This window comes from Oryctolagus cuniculus, chromosome 2 (genome assembly GCF_051225735.1).
Source record: "Oryctolagus cuniculus isolate XC-2025 breed Fujian yellow rabbit chromosome 2, ASM5122573v1, whole genome shotgun sequence".
NCBI lineage: Eukaryota > Metazoa > Chordata > Mammalia > Lagomorpha > Leporidae > Oryctolagus > Oryctolagus cuniculus.
This window is the reverse complement of record NC_142868.1, coordinates 115,728,624-115,749,153: the sequence shown is the minus strand read 5'-3', so window position 1 is coordinate 115,749,153 and position 20,530 is coordinate 115,728,624. Positions and strand designations below refer to the sequence as shown.

General features: G+C 54.2%; 1 protein-coding gene across 1 annotated transcript; it reads right to left on the bottom strand.

Annotated features, from left to right (window-relative positions):
* Window positions 1–5,612: 5,612 nt before the first annotated feature.
* On the bottom strand, window positions 5,613–14,700 carry ACTR1B (actin related protein 1B). Its single transcript, XM_002710003.6, has 11 exons — window positions 14,449–14,700; window positions 12,831–12,895; window positions 11,689–11,764; window positions 10,846–10,971; window positions 10,462–10,586; window positions 10,119–10,335; window positions 9,913–10,005; window positions 9,659–9,833; window positions 9,180–9,241; window positions 8,927–8,967; window positions 5,613–8,752 (listed from the first exon to the last, which is right to left on the bottom strand). The coding sequence occupies exons 1-11, from the start codon at window positions 14,494–14,496 to the stop codon at window positions 8,650–8,652; spliced, it is 1,131 nt and encodes a 376-aa protein (XP_002710049.1). The 5' UTR covers window positions 14,497–14,700; the 3' UTR covers window positions 5,613–8,649.
* Window positions 14,701–20,530: the final 5,830 nt, after the last annotated feature.

Here is a 20,530-nt window from a genome sequence, read left to right as displayed (position 1 = left end):
CAGAAAATGCCCAGGCATTGGTCTGCCCCTCCAGGTCCCTTTCTCAAACCCCAGAGAGTCTTATTAATTGTGACTTCTGCATTCCTGTCTTAAATGCTGGTCAGAACGAAGTTCCAGTAACTTCTGTGAAGACTGGTCTGGTACTGCTGCCTAGACCTCTGCCTGGCTTCCTGCAGGTCCTTCCCTTTTCCCAGGTCCCCTTGTGCTCCACGCTGCTTGGGGTATGTTTTTTACTCCTCACATCATTAGTACAGATTGTCTTTTCCCTCCTTTACCACCAAGTCCTTGCGTCTTCACCTCCCCCCCTTTTATTTAATTTTAACCAGCTCACACTGTAGAAAAAAATCTCCACTACCATTCTAGACTGTGGTAGGCAGAAGATCCCCCAAAGATGTCCACATCCATTTCTCCAGAGTCTGATGGAACTAAGGTTGTTCATCAGCCAACCCCAAATAGGGGGAGTACCCTGGGTTGTCCACGTGGGCCCAGTAAGCACAAGGAAGGCAGAGTCAGTAGCAGTGTTGCTGGCTTTGAAGAGGGAGGAACAGGCCACAAAGCAGGGAATACACATAGCCTGTCAAAAGGTGGAAAATGGGGCCGGCGCCGTGGCTCACTTGGTTAATCCTCTGCCTGTGGCGCTGGCATCCCATGTGGGCGCCGAGTTCTAGTCCTGGCTGCTGCTCTTCCAGTCCAGCTCTGCTGTGGCCCAGGAGGGCAGTGGAGGATGGCCCAGGTGCTTGGGCCCCTGTACCCACATGGGAGACCAGGAGGAAGCACCTGGCTCCTGGCTTGGGATCGGTGCAGCGCCAGCTGTAGCGGCCATTTGGGGGATGAACCAATGGAAGGAAGACCTTTCTCTCTGTCTCTCTTTCACTGTCTATAACTCTGCCTGTCAAAAAAAAAAAAAAGTGGAAAAGACAAGAAAGTGATTCTCACTCAGAGTTCCCAGAAAGAAATGGATCCCTGGTGGCATTTTAAATTCAGCCCAGTGAGTACCATGTTGGACTTAGAACTATAATGCGTTTATGGGGTTTTTAGTTTCTTGTTAAGTTTTATTTGAGAGGCAGACCGGGATTTTCCATCTGCTGGTTCACGTCCCAGAAACCTGCAATCACTGGGTCTCAGAGCTCAGTTTGGGTCTCCAACGAGGGTGGCAAGGACCGAAGTACTTGGGCCCTCACCTGCTGCCTCCCACGTTGTGCATGAGCAGGAAGCTGGAATCAGAGCAGGCCTGGAACTTGAACCTAGGCACTCTGATATGGGAGACAAGTGTCTCATGCCGTGTCTTAACCACTAAACCAAATACCCATCCCAATTTGTGTTGTTTTAAGCCACTAAGTTTACTGTAATTTTTCTATAACAGCAATGGAAAACCTAGACACAGTCTAGAAAATTTCAGGGGCCTGTGCTGTGGTGCAGTGGGTTAACGCCCTGGCCTGTAGTTCCGGCATCCCATATGGGCGCTGGTTCAAGACCCGGCTGCTCCACTTCCTATCCAGCTCTCTGTCTGGCTTGGGAAAGCAGTAGAAGATGGCCCAAATTGTTGGGCCCCTGCATCTGTGTGGGAGACCCGGAAGAAGCTCCTGGCTGCTGGCTTCAGATCGGCACAGCTCCAGCCATTGTGGCCAATTGGGGAGTGAACCAGCAGATGGAAGACCTCTCTCTCTCTCTGCCTCTTCTCTCTCTGTGTAACTCTGACTTGCAAATAAATAAATCTTTAAAAAAAAATTTCAGCTCCTGGGTCAGTGGGCCTCACATTTAGCTGTACAGCAGAACCACCTGGGGGTCTGTCAGGACTCCGGGTGCCAGGCCACACCTGGCCCTTAGTACCTGGGATTGGGACCCAGGCATCAGAAGCGTAAAGTTCCCCAGGTGCTTGCCATGTGCTGCTAAGCTTGTAAACACCAGTAGCTCGCTTCCTGTCCTCCTTGCAGTGGGAAACCCTAAGGACAGAGAGGAAATGTAATGTCCCTCACTGGAAGACCAGATCCTAGTGGAAATGGGTCCATCTGAACCTGTGGTCAGTTAGCTTAGAGATGGAATCTCCTTTCCCCTCTCCATGGATGAATATAACCTCGCTGTAATGATATTAAACTATCTGCAAGTACAGAATAAAGAACTTCCCTCCCCCACCCGGGAACATTGAAAGTGAACTCATGATCTGATGCCCCAGCATGCTCTGGTGTATTTCTTTTTTTTTGGACAGAGTTAGACAGAAAGGTCTTCCCTCCGTTGGTTCATCCCCCAAATGGCTGTCACAGCTGGAGCTACGCTGATGCGAAGCCAGGAGCAAGGTGCCTCTCCTGGTCTCCCACGTGGGTGCAGGGGCCCAAGCACCTGGGCCATCCTCCACTGCCTTCCCCAGCCACAGCAGAGAGCTGGACCGGAAGTGGAGCAACCGGGACCAGAACCCGGCGCCCATATGGGATGCTGGCGCCGCAGGCAGAGGATTAACCAAGTGAGCCATGGCGCCGGCCTCTAGTGTATTTCTTACAAAGACATTCAGCTGGGGCTGGCGTTGTGGCAGGGGTTAAGCTGCCACCTGTGATACCAGCATCTCTTGTGGGCACTGGCTCCTGTCACAGCTGCTTCATTTCTCATCTAGCTCCCTGCTAATTAATGTGCCTGGGAAAGCAGCAGCAGGTGGAGGCCTGGGTGGGGTCCCAGGCTTCTGGCTACAGCCTGGCTCAGTCTCAGTCGTTACGGCCATTTGGGGAGTGAACAGTGGATGGAAGATCTTTTTTCTGTCTCTCTTCCTGTCTCTGTCTCTCTGCTTTTCAGATAAATAATTAGAAAAAAGACATTCTCTTAGCCACAATATGACCAGGAAAATACAGTGTGCATATATATATAAATATATATAATATATATGATAATATATTATATATATTTTAAGATTTTTTTTTTTTTTTTTTTTGACAGGCAGAGTGGACAGTGAGAGAGAGAGAGAGAGAAAGGTCTTCCTTTGCCGTTGGATCACCCTCCAATGGCCGCCGCTGCAGCCGGCGCACCGCGCTGATCCGATGGCAGGAGCCAGGATCCAGGTGCTTTTCCTGGTCTCCCATGGGGTGCAGGGCCCAAGCACCTGGGCCATCCTCCACTGCACTCCCTGGCCATAGCAGAGAGCTGGCCTGGAAGAGGGGCAACCGGGACAGAATCCGGCGCCCCAACCGGGACTAGAACCCGGTGTGCCGGCGCCGCAAGGTGGAGGATTAGCCTATTGAGCCACGGCGCCGGCTATATTTTAAGATTTATTTTTGAGAAGCAGAGTTACAGAGAGAGAATCTAAAGCCAGGTCAGTCCAAAGCCAGGAGGCAGGAGATTCTTCAGGGTCTCCCACACAGGTGCAGGAGCCTAAGCACTTGGGCCATCTTCTACCAATTTCCTAGGCACATTAGCAGGGAGCTGGATTGGAAGCGGAGCAGCTGGGACTTGAACCAGCATCCATATGGGATGCTGGCGCCACAGTGCCGGCTCCGAATGTGCATGTTTTCTACTATCAAGTTCTCAGACTCCGTCAAAGTTTGGCTAAATGTTCCATAAGTGCCTTTCATAGCTGAAGGATCCAGTTCAGAATCACATTGTCTTTAGCTGTCACATCTGGAACAGTTCCTGTCTTTCACTCTCTGGACTTTGACACTGAGAATGACTTCCTGATTCCAGTTGCCCGGCTCGGGCAGGAATGCCATCCAGGTGCTGCACCCTTCTCGGGAGGCACCTGATGCTGGTTTGATGAGGTGCATTTTGGTCACTCGACCCTAATACCTGCCAGGCTTCTGTAGTTGCTCTCTGATTACTAATAAGTATTTTATGGAATAATACCTTGAGATGTCAATACCCTGTTGCTCAATTAAGTTTTCAACTTATTAATTTATATCTTTATGTAGGCAGGCTTCTTGTACTATTCAGTGGGTTTTTTAAAAAGATGTATTTATTTGAAAGTCAGAGTGATAGTGAAAGATTTTCATCCACAGATTCCCCATATGGCTGCAACAGCCAGGGCTGGGCCAGGTCAAAGCCAGGAGCCAGGAGCTTCTTCCAGGTCTTCCACACCGGTGCAGGGGCCCAAGGACTTAGGCCATCTTCTGCTGCTTTCCCAGGCCAGAGCAGAGAGTTGGATTGGAAGTGGAGCAGCCGGGACTCAAACTGATGCCCATATGGGGTGCCGGCACTGCAGACCAGGACTTTAACCTGTTGTGCTCCAGTGCCAGCCCATACTTTTTATTTTTTGATGTTTAATTTGTTCTAAAGTTGGCCAGTGGGAACCTCTTCAAGCTGGTTTCTGTGACTTTTTTTTTTTTTAATTTATTTCAGAAAGACAGAGACAGAGATCGTCCATCTGCTGGTCTACTTCCCAGTTGCCCACAACAAGGACAGGGCTGAGCCAGGCCAAAGGCAGGATCTGGGGACGCAATCCAGGTCTCCCACGTGGGTGGCAGGGACTCAAGCATGTGAGCCGTCACCAGCTGCCTCCCAGGGTGTGCATCAGAAGTGGAGCTGGACTTCGAACCCGGACACTGGTATGGGAAGCCAGGGTCCTGACCTGCCTCTCTTGTGGCCTGGACATCTCTTTCTTTGAGCACTCATTTTCTGGCACAAAATGTTCTAGCCTCTTCCAGGCTGTAAAAAACCCATGAGGTAGGTGCTATTATTATCACCCCCTATTAGAGTAGTGCAACCAAGGAATGCATAGCATCACACAGCCGTTTGTGGTGGCAGAACTGTGGGTCCAGACCATTTAGCTCTGAGTCTGAGCTCTCTTGTCCCCCAATTATTTCTGACTTACAGAAAAGTTCCAGAAGTATTACAGAAATTCCTTAATGTGAACATCTGACATTACCATAGTACAGTTCTAGAAGCCGGGCAGTTAACATCGATATAGTGCTACTAACAGATCAGCTAGGATTTCACACGCTTTCCTGGGAAGGTCCCCTTCCACCCAGCGCCCCACGTCGCACACAGGTGTCATACCTCTTCAGTCTTTATCTTCATGACCTGCCACTTCTGAATAAGAGAACTGCTCTGTTTGGGTTTACCAGCTACAAGAGGATCCAAGGATACACAGGTGGAACTGGGCCCCTTTCAGTGTGTCAAGAGACTGGAGAGGTAAACTTTGATCTTTTGGTAAAAGTGGTGTCCACTAGGTTTCTCCTCCATAAAGTTACTGTTTTTCCTTCTGTAATTCTAAGTGCTTCTTGGAAAGAGCTTTGAGACAATCAAGTATCATTTCTGCCAATTTTTGCATTCATTCAAAATTAGCTTAGGGCTGAGTGTCTGACGTGGCAGTGAAGGTGCTGCTTGGGACACCTGTATCCCGTATGGGTTTGTCTGGGTTCAAGTCTTGGTTCTGCTCCCGAATCTGGTCTCCTGCTAATGCACACCCTTGGAGGCACCAGGCGAGGGTCCAAGTACTTGGGTCCCTGCCACTCACGTGGGAGACCCAGATGGCATTACCAGCTCCTGGCTTCAGCCTGGCCCAGCCCCTGTTGCTTTGGACATTTACGGAATGAACTATTCCTAGCCCGGCTGTTGTGGGCATGTGGGGAGTGAGCCAGTGGATGGAAGACTGCCTGCTTCTGTCTCTGTCTTTCAAATGAATCAAAAAAATTAAATTATTTTTAAAATAATTTATTTTTAACTGATACATGAAAATTATACACATTTATGGGATACCATATGATGTTTCAATACATGTATACATTGTATAATATCCAACCAGGGTAAACATACCTATCTCCTCAAACATTTACCATTTCTTTATGGTGAAAACATTCAAAATCTTCTAGTTTATTTTTTAGAAAAATATACAGTATATTATTATAAGAAATTATTACTGTAACAATTATTACTGTGGTGTTTGCCCAGTGGTAAGTTACTAGTTCAAGACTCCTTCTACATGAATTGGAATTCTGCTGTCCCTTCTTGCACATCAGTATAGACTCACAGGTTATCCATGGCTCATAATCCATTACAGACCTCCTTCAGGTTGGTTCCTGTGTCCTTTAGACAAGGCTCCCCCAACTCCCCGGCCCCTCTTTTGTTAGTGCTGCCTTGCTTTGTGGTACCATGATATTCCAGACTCATCTTGTACTTTCCTGCCCCAGGGAAATGAGGAATGGGATTTAAGAACCAAGGTCTGGACGCTGTGCCGTGAGGGGGTGTCACTGCTTTTCAGGCCCTCCCAGCAAGCAGGGCCAGGAAATGCATGTTCCTAAGCCTGGCACTCACACAGATGTGCATCTGTTTCAGTGTCTACACATACGTTACAGCCATGAGTTCATACCACCCCTGATCCCAATCCAGCACCTCTAGCCACCTCCCTTCCTCATCCACAGCTTTTCTCCTGTAACAGAGAGGAACCTGGCCTGAGCCCTTTACTCACTTATCCCTGCAGGAAGAGGGTGTGGGGAGAATGCTGCCTTGGGATTTTGAAGGTCATTGCTGTGTGAGGGCAGGCAGCGAGCAAAGCAGCACCTGACGACCGGTGAAGGGACAGATGGCCGGGGGCCTGCATCAGTTGTGAATAATGTGTGGATCGTGGACAGGACGTTGCCAACATCTCATCAATTATTTTCCACCAGGCAGAGGACAACTGCCTGACATTTTGGAACAGGAAGTGGTAAATTCTCTGAACTTTAGATTTGAGAGCAAATGGATTAGTTGGGAGGGAAAACAGAGCTGGGGGCGTGAGCTTGTGTGGCAGTGACCACAGTGGAAAGGAAAGGGCAGGTGGGAAGGCAGCACAGAACCATAAACATGGCAACGGGCAGAATAGGGGTGAGGGAAGGAGCAGGCAGGAGGCACGGGACAGGGCTCCAGGCCTGGGTGCTGGGGAAGAGAAGTTGGCAGGAAGAGCTGTCCATGTCCACTCTGCTTGGCTGCACAGTGAGCACACAGCCAGGCCTGATTCAGTGCTGGCTCGCTCCTACCTGCTCGCCCTGCTTCTGCACCCTCCCTCAGCCTCCACCAGCCTCAGCTGTCTTCAGCACACGGCCCTGGTCACCAGTCTACTGTGGCTGGCCACCTGTCACCTGGGACACAACTAAGAATCCTCTCACGGGTCAACCTACCTTTTCGGTTTATCTCAGCTATAAACTAGGTCTGTGCCTCAGTGGCCCCAGGCATCTCCTCGAGCCTTAAGCTTTACCTTAAGGTAAAACCTTCCAGGCCCTTGCTAGTCCACCTGCCCCAAGTGGGTCACTCGCCTGTCCTCCTGCTCTCTACAACTCCATACTGCAGCGGCCCGCTTGCCTGGCTCCCCTGACCTGTACGCTTGTTGGGGTGACATATCCTGCAGGCACATGGCAGGTGCTCAGATTCTTCAATGCGTAGACCTTCTCCAACCTCACTTCCCACGGCTCCCTCTGCTCTCTGCCTCTTCCTGGAGATCCCAGCTCCTCTCCCTCATCACTCCCCCACCCCATCAGGACCTGTCTGAACCCCGGAGCCTGCATCACTGCCTGTGTCCATCACCTTGGCCATCAGAGCGGGCATGCACAGGCACTCGCTCAGACAGATCGGGTGAGGACGCGGCTGCAGAGGCTCTGTCCAGGGCCAAGGCTTTCCCTGGGAGACTGTGGCAAGCAGGTAACGAGGCTGGGGAATTCTGCTCCTGGGTGACAACAGCCCTGCCAACCACCTTCTCTCACAGTCCCCGGGGATGGCTGAGCCAACAACAGCACAAAGAACCACAAGAAAACAGCCACACATGGGCCTTGTCCATAATTCTCACTATAATGATTTACAAAAAAGTTTTTTTTTCAGGCAACTGTGATAAATTATTGTACATTATCTGGGAGAGGAGGTGGGGTCCAGGCCACGTGGAAGTGAAGCCCTACTTCCCCGAGGAGGCGACAGAAGGAAATGGCCCCCTCCCCCTTGGACCTGACACTGGATTAAGTGGCTTCCCCTTCAAAGAATGAAGACCATGAACCAGTTCCCACCCAGGGTACGAGGGGTAGAGGACAGGGGGCAGCACGTCAGTGAAGTGCTTTGACAGGACAGTGCAACAGGCCCCGCTGCTGGGGCTGCCTGTGGCTCCCACGGCCTGACCCTGGCACACCCTCTCACCGCGGATGGCACTGCCTGGTGCTTGCCCTGTGCCAGTGTATTTGCCCAGGAAGAAGGGAAGATGGAGTGAAAAGGTTAGGGCTGCCTGTTGGGTCAGGAAGAGGGGGTGGCATGAGACACACTGTGGCACCTCACTGCACCTGCTGGAGTCGCTGGCTGCTCCTCCACCCCATGCTCCAGGTGTCCAGGCACTCTGGCTCTGGTGGGAGTGTGTCAGAGAAAATGGAGTGCTTGGCTGTTTGGCCCTGGAGCTCAGGGAAGCACCCCAAGAGTTGGAACAAGGAACCACAGGCTTAACAGGCCCCGTGAAGGGAGACACCCAGACCAACCCAATGCTGGGCTCCCCAGTTCCCACGTTCCAACGAAGACTGCTATCCATGCAGCTAACGTTACTGTGTGTGTGTGTGTGTGTGTGTGTGTGTGTAGGAGAGGGCTGCACAGAGCACAGCTGCACCACCTTCCCAGCTTCTGGACATGCAGGGGACTCTAAGCCTAGATAGGAGCCCAGGCCTAAAGGGGCTGAGGGCTCTGGCGCCCCTGTCCTCCTACTCTCCCCACATGCTCCATCTTCCCAAGGTGCTAGAACGTTTTGCGGTGAATAGCACGGGAGCCATCCTCTTCATACTCCTTTTTGGAAACCCACATCTTCTTAAATGTGTCCAGTGAGGCCAGGATGGAGCCCCTGTGGGGACGGAGGGCAGCATTCCTGTGGACCTGTGGGCTGGGCCAGCTGCCCTCCCTGGGCGCTCAGAGGCCCTGTTCCCTTACCGGGCAGGGAAGTCCACCCACCAACCACAGGAGAGGTGTCCAGGGCCAACAGCCTCCTCCCGAGCCCTCCCCTTGAGCCCCGCCTCACCCGATCCACGTGGAGTATAGCCGTTCCTGAGGGGCTGAGATCTGGAGGGAGCAAGCGGCCACGTAACTGCCCAGGCCCCACACAGCGGCCACCCCCCAGCCCAGGGCCTGAAGCCAGGCAGCAGGGGCAGCAGCTGGAAGGAGTGGGGCTGGTGCAGGTGGAGGTGGGGGGGTGCAGGCAGCAGGAGCCCTCCCCCCCCCAGCTCAAGGCTGCCCAGCACCCCCGTGCCCCAGAGGGACCCTCTGCAGCCTACCTTGATCTTGACGTCCTTTGGGGCAAGCTTCTTCACCTCACTGAGTAATCGGTCGCCGAAGCCTGTGAACACACGGCTGGCCGAGCTGAGGGCCACCTCTGATCTCCCTGCCCCCTCCCCTGCAGCTGCCGCCACCTCTCTTCTCAATTCTACAGGGTCAAGGGCAGGGCTGGCCATCCCGAGGCCCAGCAGCCTGGGTGCAGGCAGGCCCAGCTTCCTCAGAGACATGATGTGAGAGGATCAGAGATATGATGTGAGAGGAAACCCCAGTCACTCCGCGCCTGGCCTCTATGCTCTTCCCCACCCAACAGTCCCCGAGAAAACCCTAGACCTCGAGTGCAAAACTCTAGACACAGATGTTAGCCTTAAACAAAAGCAGCTCACTGAGCTCCACCTAAGAAGCCAAGAGGAAAAGGGCCATGCCCCCGGCTCCAGGGCGTGGGCCTGGCTGCCCCTGGCCTCCGGTCTAACCCCAGTACCTTTGAAAAGCGTCGAGCCGCCCGAGAGCACAATGTTGGCAAACAGCGTCCGACGAAGGTCCAGGTCAGACTTGTGGATGGCGAAGGCCAGCACCTCGTGGAGCCCCTCGCTCTCGTCCCCCACCAGGTCTGGCTGGAACAGCAGCTCGGGGGCCCGGAACCGTGCAGGCCCCACCTTTGGAGCACAGGACCGTGGCAGACGGGCTCTGGAGAAGCCAGCCCCTTCTGCCTGCAGCCCGGGCTTGGCCACTTACGTCGAGCGTGCTGCCGTCCGGCAAGGTGTACTGCACCTTCTCCGTCTCCAGAGCCTCATCCTTCTGCGGGTTGATGGACAGGTAGCAGGCTCGCTGCGGGGAGCGGGGCGGGACACAGCCCTCAGAAAGCTGTAGTCGGGACTCCCACAGCCAGGGGCTCCGCCTCACGCCTCGTCCTCCCCCTGCCCCCTCTCGCCTCTCAGCACCTCTTTGATGGTCCGGACAACCTCAAACTCAGCCGAGGTGTGAAAGTCGGCTCCCTCCTTACGGAGCAGCAGTCGGAGATAGCGGGAGACGTCCCGGCCGGCGATGTCCACCCGCATGATGGAGTGCGGCATGGCGAAGCCCTCATAGATGGGCACAGCGTGAGTGACCCCGTCCCCTGAGTCCAAGACCACTCCCGTCGTGCGTCCTGTGGCGTACCTGTCACCGGGTCAGCATCCCCTCGCCTCAGCCACCGAGGCACAGGGACCCCTCCCCCCGGAACATCAGCATGATCCAGTCTGAAAGGGACATGCAAGCAGGAGGCTGGCCGCTGGGAGCACTCACAGACTGAGCACGGCCTGCATGGAGATGAACAGGGCCGGCACGTTGAAGGTCTCAAAGAACACCTCCGCCGCCTTCTCCCGGTTCTTACTGGGGTTCAGCGGGGCCTCCGTGAGGAGGACAGGATGCTACGAGAGATGTGAGAGTCATGGGCACGTGCAGACCACATGCTAGGCCCAGGAGGATCCTTCTGGACAGCCGCCCCCCACCCCCAACTGTGAGCACAGGTAGTTCAGCCCGTTGGGCAGCCACTGGTTGTGCACATGCGTACAGACGCACAAAACAAGAGGGAGAGAGGAAAGGTGGCAGCTCCCAGCAGGAGGGAGGGGAGGCAGGGGAGCCCAGGCTGGCCTGGGAGCCCGGCGGGAGCAGGGGCCGGCCGCGCACCTCCTCGGAGAAGGTCTGCAGCTGGTCCTTGGAGTACACGTACTGCCAGATGCGCTCCATGTCATTCCAGTCCCGCACCACGCCGTGCTCCATGGGGTAGCGGATGGCCAGCAGCCCCCGGTGCTCCTGCAGGAGAAGGAGGGGTCCCACGCTGAACAGCTGTTTTCTGGCCTCCCCTGCCCTGAACCGAGCTGCCCCTCCCCAGTGGGTGTCCCCCTGCTCTGAGCTGGTGCCTCAACGTGGATGAGCTTATGTGTCCAACAGCGTCTTGGGCTCCTCCCCACGCACTGCCAGGCCTCTTCACTGTTCTCTGCTTGCACGCTGCCCAGCTCCTGCCTCTTGCACTCCAGCTACCACTCTGGGCAACACAGCCCCTCCTGCAGGTCACCTGGGCCCAGGGCTCCTCGGGCAGTGCAGCCGTAACTGCAGAGCCCGCTCTCCCTCTCCCGCCAGCCCTCAAGGCTGCAATAGCCTGTGTAGACCCAGTGCCTCCACTAGGGGCGCCCCTTCCTGTGTAGCACCACGTGGCTTCTCAGCGGTAGCTCCTACTGAGCCTACCTTCTGAGAGCCCCACACGTGCCCCGCTGGCCTGCGGTGCCTACACACTTGCCCAAGCTTGGCTTGCTCTTCTCCCGACTGGTTGCTACTGAGAGCAACTGATCTGCCCATCAGCTCCCAGGCAGGTCACCGAGCCAGACGGCCAGCACCTCACAGCTGGAGCAGGCAGGTGGCCAGGCGGGCAGCAGCGGGGGCCTGAGAACAGATGCCTCTCCCCAGTAGCCAGCACGCCTGTGAAGGAAGACCCCACGCCCACCCGGGGGTGGGCAGGCTCCACGGCGTTACCTCTGCTTTTGGTCCGATGAAGAGGTCGCCCTCCAGGGCTCCAGCCATCACCCGCATGTGCTTAGGCCGCCCCACACTGCAAGGACAGAGAAGTCAGCCACGTGTGAAAGGGGGCAGGGATGAGCTCCAGTTTTTCCCACACCAAAGCACCAGGATGCGGCCATGTGGCCCAGGCTGGCAGCTGGGTCTCTGGGATGTGGAACTCACAGGGGGACAGGAAGTGCAGGGTCAGGAGCAATGGGCATCCCTCCCAGAGCAGGCCGAGCTCCTGAGCCCGTCACGGGCTGCCCAGGCCTGGCAGAGGGTCAGCCTTCTCTGACCACAATGACTCAGCCCACGATCTTGACCTCAGGGCCAGGGCTGCCATCAACGTCCCTGCACCCCAGGGAGCGGGCACAGCCCCTCTCTCCTTCAGCTCAGTGTTTCCCTTCCCGCTGCCAGGGCCTCCAGACAGAGGTGCAGTCCTTGGTAACTGGCCTGATTCGTCGAGCCACGTTTCAAAACGTGACCCAGGTCCCCAACGCACCAGCAGTGATCTCTCATCACCTCCTCAGAGAGCACCCAGAACAGAGCCGAGCAGTGCTCTGAGCTGCACTGTGCCCAGACCAGCCCGAGGTGCTTGGCCCAGTCAGCCATGTGGGGGCCCCTCTGCTGGCTTGCATGCAGGCCAGAAACGCCAAAGCCTCCAGGAGTCGAGAGGAGGCACCGCCAAGGAACCTTTCCTGGTGGGCTAGCGTGGCCCCCACACAGGCCATCTCTGGCTTTGCACCTCCTGCTTATTCCTGCCTCCAGCAGCGCCACACGGCACAGCCTGCCCTTGACCGAAACAAAACCTTTCCTAGAGTGCTGTGTGCGTCTGCGCGCTCTCTGCTCCAGGTTTAGGTCTCCCCGTGGACAGCTCTCCTTTTATTGTTGTTGCTGCTGCCACTCCCAGCCCCAGGGGAGCGCTGGCTGCTTCTCCTCCTCCCTGGCTCCAGAGGTGAAGACCAGCGACTCCAAAGAGGAAGGGGGCACCCAGGGCACTGGCCCTTTCAGAGTTCCCGGCATTGCCGACCTCACAGCTGTGTCTTCCTCAAAGATGGGGGCCAGCGTTCTCCCCGGAGCAAACCAAGCAGCAGGGCTGCTGCCTGAGCAACACTTACTAGTTTGGGAAACAGTATTTGGGAATCTGGTCTCCAGCAAAGCCAGCCTTGATCACCCCCGAACCCTGCAAAGAAAAACAACATTTAGCTCCTGATGAAGCACCGTGCACAGCAGAGGAGAGAGCTGGCTGCCCCACTGAGGGCTGGGGAGGAAGCCAGAGATCCTGCTGAGAGACCAAGATCACTTCCAAATATACTTCTGGGTGTGCCTGGTGACTGAGGTCGCGGGTAGGGGGGTGCTGCTACCGGCATTGGGTGGGCAAGGATGCACAGGACACCCCCATACCAACAATCACCCAATCCAGGAGGTAAACAGTACAGACTGAGAAGCTGTGAGACATACATTCCTCCCCATACTCTAGGGCTGGCTCCAGGCAGGAGGAATCCAGGGGACAAGTGCCAAGAGTCGGCCAGAAGCAGCCCCCAACAGCCTTCCCCCACCCCAGTTAACATGGACCATCAAAAGGCCTGCCAGTGAGGCCACTGGATGCATGGGACAACTGGCGTCTTTCTCCATTCCCCTTCCCACCAGTCTCCATCCCAAGTGCACACACATCTCCAGGTTCCGGGTGCAGGGGGGTTCCTGGGTTAGCCTGCGTGCATGACTTGCCCAGCTACAAGGGAAGCCGTCTGGGGGTTCCTGCAGCCTGCTGGAGACTTGCTTTGACAGCACACCCCATGCAGAACAGCCTCCTGTTAAACATTGCCTATGGGACTCAGGTGAGCCCACAGGGGTTCTCCAAAAGGCTGCCATGGGGACCCCACCAGGGTCAAGGGGGAGGGGAGGATTCAGGTCCCAGAAAACAGAGGAGTGAGTCATTTTTGCAAACTCCAAGGCCGGTACACCAGAGTAGAAACCCAGCTAGGGGTGGATCCATAGTCCCCAGCCCTTATCTTCCCTCCTGGGGCAGCTGAAAGCATAGCTCCTGTACTGAGGGCCAAGGCATCTTTCCTCCGAGGCTTCCAAACAACTGCCTCCAATTGCTTCTACGTCCTGGGAAGAGGCCCCGGCATTTCTGCTCGACACCGAGGATCACAGAAGCCGAAGGGCCAACCAGTGGGGGCGGATATGTGGCTGGGTGAAAGTAACCTGTATTTTTTTTTCGCCGGGGTGCAGTCCCCTTGGGAAGCGCTGTTGTGCAGATCACCTGGGGAGCCACCTCCCAAAGAAGAGGCTAGCGGTGTGCCAAAGGGCAGAGGCACCACCTCCATCAGGCAGCCAGCGCCAGGGCCGCACGATGGGCACAAGGGCTGGGGTCGCAACCTGCCCACTGACTCTACTCTCAACCGAGGAGGGTCCGTGTCCCGCCCGAGCTTAACGCACAGGTGCACCGACCGGCCAGCCGCCCGGCTGTCACCCAGCATCTCCCGCACTTTTCCGCTCTGCCGTAGGAAAGATGGGGGCAGGGGCTCCGCGGCACCAGCAGAGAGGCTGCCCCAAGGCCAAGGCTACAGGGCCAGGCGGGCGCGAGGCCCTGGGGCAAACCGAGCGGCCAGGCGGGGGCGGCTGGCGGCGCTCGGAGGACTAGCGGGGATGCGCGGGGGTCCCTCCCAGCGCCGCCGCGTGCGCCCCCGGGGGCGGCACACCCGCCCTCCCCCCGGCTGCCGGGCCTCTCACGTTATCGATGACCACGGGCTGGTTGGCGATGATGTCGTAGGACTCCATGTCTGGGCCGGGCCGGCCCTGCCCAGCAGGCGGGCCGCAGGAGGGACCGGCGGGCGGGCTGACGGGGACAGCGGCGGCTCCCAAAGCGGAGCCGCGCTCCTCCCACCCCAGCGCGCAGCCTACGCGAGCCCGCCGGGGCTGGCTGGAGGGCGGGCCCTGCTGCCAATCATCGCTCCCACCTGGCCCGATTGACTGCGGGCGCTCCGGCCCGCCTGCGAGGGAAGGGGCGGGGCCTCCTGGGGCCGACTAGCCAATTGGAGCTGTCCGGAAGAACGGCAGGGGCGTTGCCAAGATAGGCTGCGCCGCGACGAGGGTGACGTCATGGCTCGGTTCTTAAAGGAGAAGCGGGGTGTAGAAGGTGGCGCTGGACGGGTCCGTGGGCGGGGCCGGGGTCCACAGACCGGAGTGGAGGGTCAGCGAGTGCGACTTGTCCGAGAGGACAGGACGAAGGTACCTCAGCGCCTTGGACCTCGCTCCTTCGTGACCACGCGGTCCCCGAGGGTGCTGGCTGGCTCTGGGAATTCCATCCAAAGCACTTCTTTATTAACCACGGAAAAGAGCCCTTTTCCTTGTAACAATTACAGTTGTGTGATAATTTGATATTGTCCTCTGTGCCTGCGGAACATTTCTGCTTAATTTACCTTGGATTAAGTCCTTGCAACATAGTTGTAGCGGAGTCTTCGAAAAATTAATTTTTAACAATATTTACAGAACTATGACAGAACTTCATTTTATTTACTTTTTTTTTTTTTTTGACAGGCAGAGTTAATGAGAGAGACAGAGAGAAAGGTCTTCCTTCCGTTGGTTCACCCCCCAAATGGCCGCTACAGCATTTTATTTACCTTTTAAAAAATAGTTATTTAAGGGGCCAACACTGTGGCGTGGTGGGAAAAGCCACTGCCTGTGGCACCAGCATCCCATATGGGTGCTGGTTCGAGTCTGGGCTGTTCCACTTCTGATCCAGCTCTCTGCTATGGCCTGGGAAAGCAGAAGATGGCCCAAGTCCTTGGGCCCCTGCACCCATGTGGGAGACCTGGAAGAAGCTCCTGGCTCCTGGCTTCAGATCAGTTCAGCTCCTCTGTTGTGGTCTTTTGGGGGAGTGAACCAGTGGATGCAAGACCTCTCTCTCTGGCTCTACCTCTCTCTGTAACTCTGTCTTTCAAATAAATAAAATAAAATCTTAAAAAAAAAGTCTTTTTAATGTGAGGAAGGAACCATTGGTAAATGTGAATGAATTCATTGTTACCAGGTGAAATTTTATATTGACTTGTTTTACCTTGAACATGCATATATTTACTTTTTTAAAAAGATTTATTTTATTTATTTGAAAGGCAAAGTTTACAAAGAGGACTTGCATCTGCTGGCTCACTCCCCAAGTGGCCACAAGGCCAGAGCTGGGCTGGTCAAAAGCCAGGAGCTTCTTCTGGATCTCCCACGTGGGTACAGGGGCCCAAGAACTTGAGCCATCTTCTACTGCTTTCCTAGGCACATTAGCAGAGAGCTGGATGGGAAATGGAGCAGCCGGGACTCAAACCAGTACCCTTGTGGGATGCTGGCATCACAGGCAGTGGCTTTACCCTGCCCTGGCCTCCCCGCCCCTCCTCCCATCCTCGCAGCACCCCCTTGTGCTACCTGCACTTGGGTTCCCTTGACGCTCAATTTCTGTAACTACTGCCCACGCTCCCCTTACTCATAAAGGCAAAATGGACCCACGGGCCAACGCAGACACGGAGAAGCCATGGGGTGGGGTCTGTGGAAACTTCCAAAGTTTCCAGTGATGGCAATTTCCCAAAGACAGATCTCAAAAGCAAGACAGAGCCGGCGCCGCGCTCACTAGGCTAATCCTCCGCCTTGCAGCGCTGGCACTAGTTGGGTTCTAGTCCCAGTTGGGGTGCCGGATTCTGTCCCAATTGCCCCTCTTCCAGGCCAGCTCTCTGCTGTGGCCCGGGAGGGCAGTGGAGGATGGCCCAAGTGCTTGGGCCCTGCACCCCATGGGAGACCAGGATAAATACCTGGCTCCTGCCATCAGATCAGCGCAGTATGCCGGCCAAAGCGGCCATTGTGGGGTGAACCAACAAAAAGGAAGACCTTTCTCTCTGTCTCTCTCACTGTCCACTCTGCCTGTCAAAAAAAAAAAAAAAAAAAAAAAAAGCAAGACAGAGATGATGGAATGCTGGGCCTGATGCGGCCTCCTCCAGGCTTCTCCTACAGATAAGCGATTGTAACCACCAGTGAGCAGTGAGCAACTCAAAACGTTAAGTACAAGCCAGCGAAATTAACTCTGTGAGGATGGGATGCACTTTTGCAGGGGATCCTGGTTGGATTCCCATTTGTAAAAAAATATTTATTTATTTATTTATTTATTTATTTTTGACAGGCAGAGTGGACAGTGAGAGAGAGAGACAGAGAGAAAGGTCTTCCTTTGCCTTTGGTTCACCCTCCAATGGCTGCTGCGGCCGGCGAGTTGCGGCCAGCGCACCGCGCTGATCCGATGGCAGGAGCCAGGTGCTTCTCCTGGTCTCCCATGGGGTGCAGGGCCCAAGCACTTGGGCCATCCTCCACTGCACTCCCTGGCCACAGCAGAGAGCTGGCCTGGAAGAGGGGCAACCGGGACAGAATCCGGCGCCCCAACCGGGACTAGAACCTGGTGTGCCGGCACCGCAAGGTGGATGATTAGCCTAGTGTGCCACGGCGCCGGCCAAAAAATATTTATTTGAAAGGCAGAAACAGAGACGGAGAGAGATCCTATTTGCTGGTCACTACCCAAATTCCCTGAATGTCAGGGACAGCCAGGCTGGGCCAGGCTGAAGCCAGGAACCAGTGAGTCCACCTGGGTTGGTTTCCCATGTGGGCAGCAGGGCCTCAGGACTTGAGCCATCATTTGCAGCCTCCCCAGGGCATACATTAGCAGGAAACTGGAGTTGGGAGTGGAGTGGGACTCAAACCCAGGCACTGATGTGTGGTGTGGGTGTCCCAAGTGGCATTTCAATGTCAAATGCCTGCCCGTAGATTCCTCTCTTTGCTATTCCCTTCAAGTAGGGTGGAAGGTTGGGTAACTGAAGGCACAGATACTTGGGCTTCATATGTCCTCTTCAAATCAGAACTCTATCTTGCTATCTGATCTTGGTATCACTCATAGGTAGGAAAATAGGACCACTTGATGCACTGCATTTTCTCATAGCTTTATTGAAATATGAGTGACATGATAACTGCATGTATATAAAGATTATAATTCGGGGCTGGCACTGTGGGGAGGTAGGATAAGTTGCTGCCGCTACAGCAGCATCCCGTATGAGCTGCTCCGCTGCTGATCCAGCTCCCTGCTAAAGCACCTGGGAAAGCAGTGAAAGATGGCCTGATTGCTTGGGCCCCTGCACCCACGTGGGAGACCCAGATGGAGTTCCAGGCTCCTGGCTTTGGCCTGGCCCAGCCCTGGCCATTGCGGCCATTTGGGATTTCTTTTTTTTTTTTTTTATTAGATTTATTTATTTATTTGAAAGGCAAAGTTACAGAGAGAGGGAGAGAGAGAGAGAGCTTCCATACGCTAGTTTACTCCCCAAATGGCCTCAACAGCTGGAGCTGGACCAATCCAAGCCGAGCCAGGAGTTTCTTCCAGGTCTCCCACGTGGGTGCAGGGGCCTAAGAACTTGAGCCATCTTCTGCTACTTCTTTCAGGCCTTTAGCAGGGATCTGGATCAGAAGTGGAGCAGCTGGGACTTGAACCGGCACCCATATGGGATGCCAGTGTTCAGGTGGCAGTTTTACCTGCTACACCACAGCACAGGCTCCAATAAATCTGTTTTAAAAAGTACAATTTTATGAGTTTTGATATATGAATACACTCATGAAACCATTTTCCCAATTGAAATAATGAAGCTGACTATTGACCCAGAAGTTTTTTTGTTTTTGTTTTTTAAAGATCTATTTTATTTATTTGAAAGACAGAGTTACAGAGAGGGATAGAGCTAGAGAGTTCTTCCATCCGCTGGTTCACTCCCCAAATGTCCACAATGGCCAGAGCTGAGCTCATCTGAAGCCAGGAGCTTCTTCTGGGTCTCCCATGCGGGTGCAGGGGCCCAAGGACTTGGTCCATCTTCCACTGCTTTTCCAGGCCATAGCAGAGAGCTGGATCAGAAGTGGAGCAGCCGGGACTTGAACTGGTGCCCATATGGGTTGCCGGTGCTGCAGGCTGGGGCTTTAACCCGCTGTGCCACAGCGCTGGCCCCAACCCAGAAGTTTTATTGTGCGCCTTCGAAATCCCTTCCTCTCCTCCTAGTTCCACCTTTCATCCTGTTGGAACTCAACTAGACATGAGTCCACCCATCTTGGATGTAACCACCATCTTGCCCTCTAAGTTTCCCTGGAGGTCATTCTAATCCATATGGGGTAAAGAAAGTCATCCAAGGTAAACCACTGGGCTTATCTTGCTGGCTGGACCCTGGAATGTCTCTTGTCTGATGCCTGGAATATTAATATTTCTTGAGAAAGTCCAGATGCATTTAGGTTAGTCACAGGCCAGCTTTGTCTATTAGAGCCCTGCATCTTGCAGCCACTGGAGGCCACTCTTCTGTCTGTAAATCCCCCTAGTCCCAGTAGATTACAGCTGGTGTGATTTTGGATGTGTCCTAGGCAGCTGATTCTTGTATGCTGGGTTTTCCCAAACACAAGCCAGCACAGCCAGCTTTCTGTGCTATGGATTAGCTGTCATTTTCTAGCGCTGGATGTAGATGGACCCCTGTCCTGTGCACTTTGTTTTATTTCTTTCACTCGTCACAGTTATTTTGATTGCTGCGTATCATTGCACAATATTTTTATTACTTTTGATTGCTTAGTAATGTTTCATTATATGGATATGCCAGAACTTGTCTATTTCACCTTTTGTGGATATTTGGGTTGTTACCAATTTTTGCTTATTGCACTGGCTCCAAATTATTATTATTTTTTTTTTGACAGGCAGAGTTAGACAGTGAGAGAGAGAGACAGAGAGAAAGGTCTTCCTTCCGTTGGTTCACCCCCCAAATGGCCGCTACAGCCGGCGCTGCGCCAATCTGAAGCCAGGAGCCAGGTGCTTCCTCCTGGTCTCCCATGCGGGTGCAGGGCCCAAGATGGCTCCAAATTATTTCAATACTTTTTGTTTAAAAAAATGTGCTTTCTTCATTGAATTACCTCAACACCTTTGCTAGTTAATTGATCTTACATGTATGAATTTATTTCAGGACTTTCCATTTTTTAAAGATTTATTTATTTATCTGAAAGAGTGACAGAGAGAGGAAAGGAGACACACAGAGAGGAAGAGAGAGAGAGAGGGAGAGAGAGAGAGAGTTTTCCATTGGCTGGTTTACTCTCCACATGGCCACAATGGCCAGAGCTGCACTGATCCGAAGCCAAGAGCCAGGAACTTCTTCTGGGTCTCCCATGTGGGTGCAGGGGCCCAAGGACTTGGGTCATCTTCTACTGCTTTCACAGGCCACAGCAGAGAGCTGGATCAGAAGTGGAGCAGCTGGGTCTTGCACCGGCGCCCATAGGGGATGCCTGTGCTGCAGGCGAGGGCTTAGCTCACTACACCACAGCACCAGCCCCCCAGTAACAACACTTAATGTGGCATCTTGGTTAATCATACAGTTTTTCTGGTTACTCTAGCTACATCCAGTTGTCTTAAGCTGATTGGGTTGAGTTTTTGTTCCTCACTTCTGAAGAGTCCTGGTTAATATTTTGCCACTGTGGGGCCAGCGCTATGGTATAATAGATTAAGCCTCAACCTGTGGTGCTGGCATCCCGTGTACAGGCATCAGTTCAAGTCCTGGCTGTTCTACTTCCGATCTGGCTTCCTGCTAATGTGCCTGGGTAGAGCAATGGACCCCTGCACCCATGCGGGAGACCCGGAAGAAGCTCCAGGCTTCATATTGACCCATCTCTGTTTCAGCCACTTGGGGAGTGAACCAGCAGATGGAAGATCTCTCTCTCTCTCTCTCTCTCTCTAACTCTGCCTCTCAAATATATGAATAAAATCTTAAATATATATCTTGCCACTGTG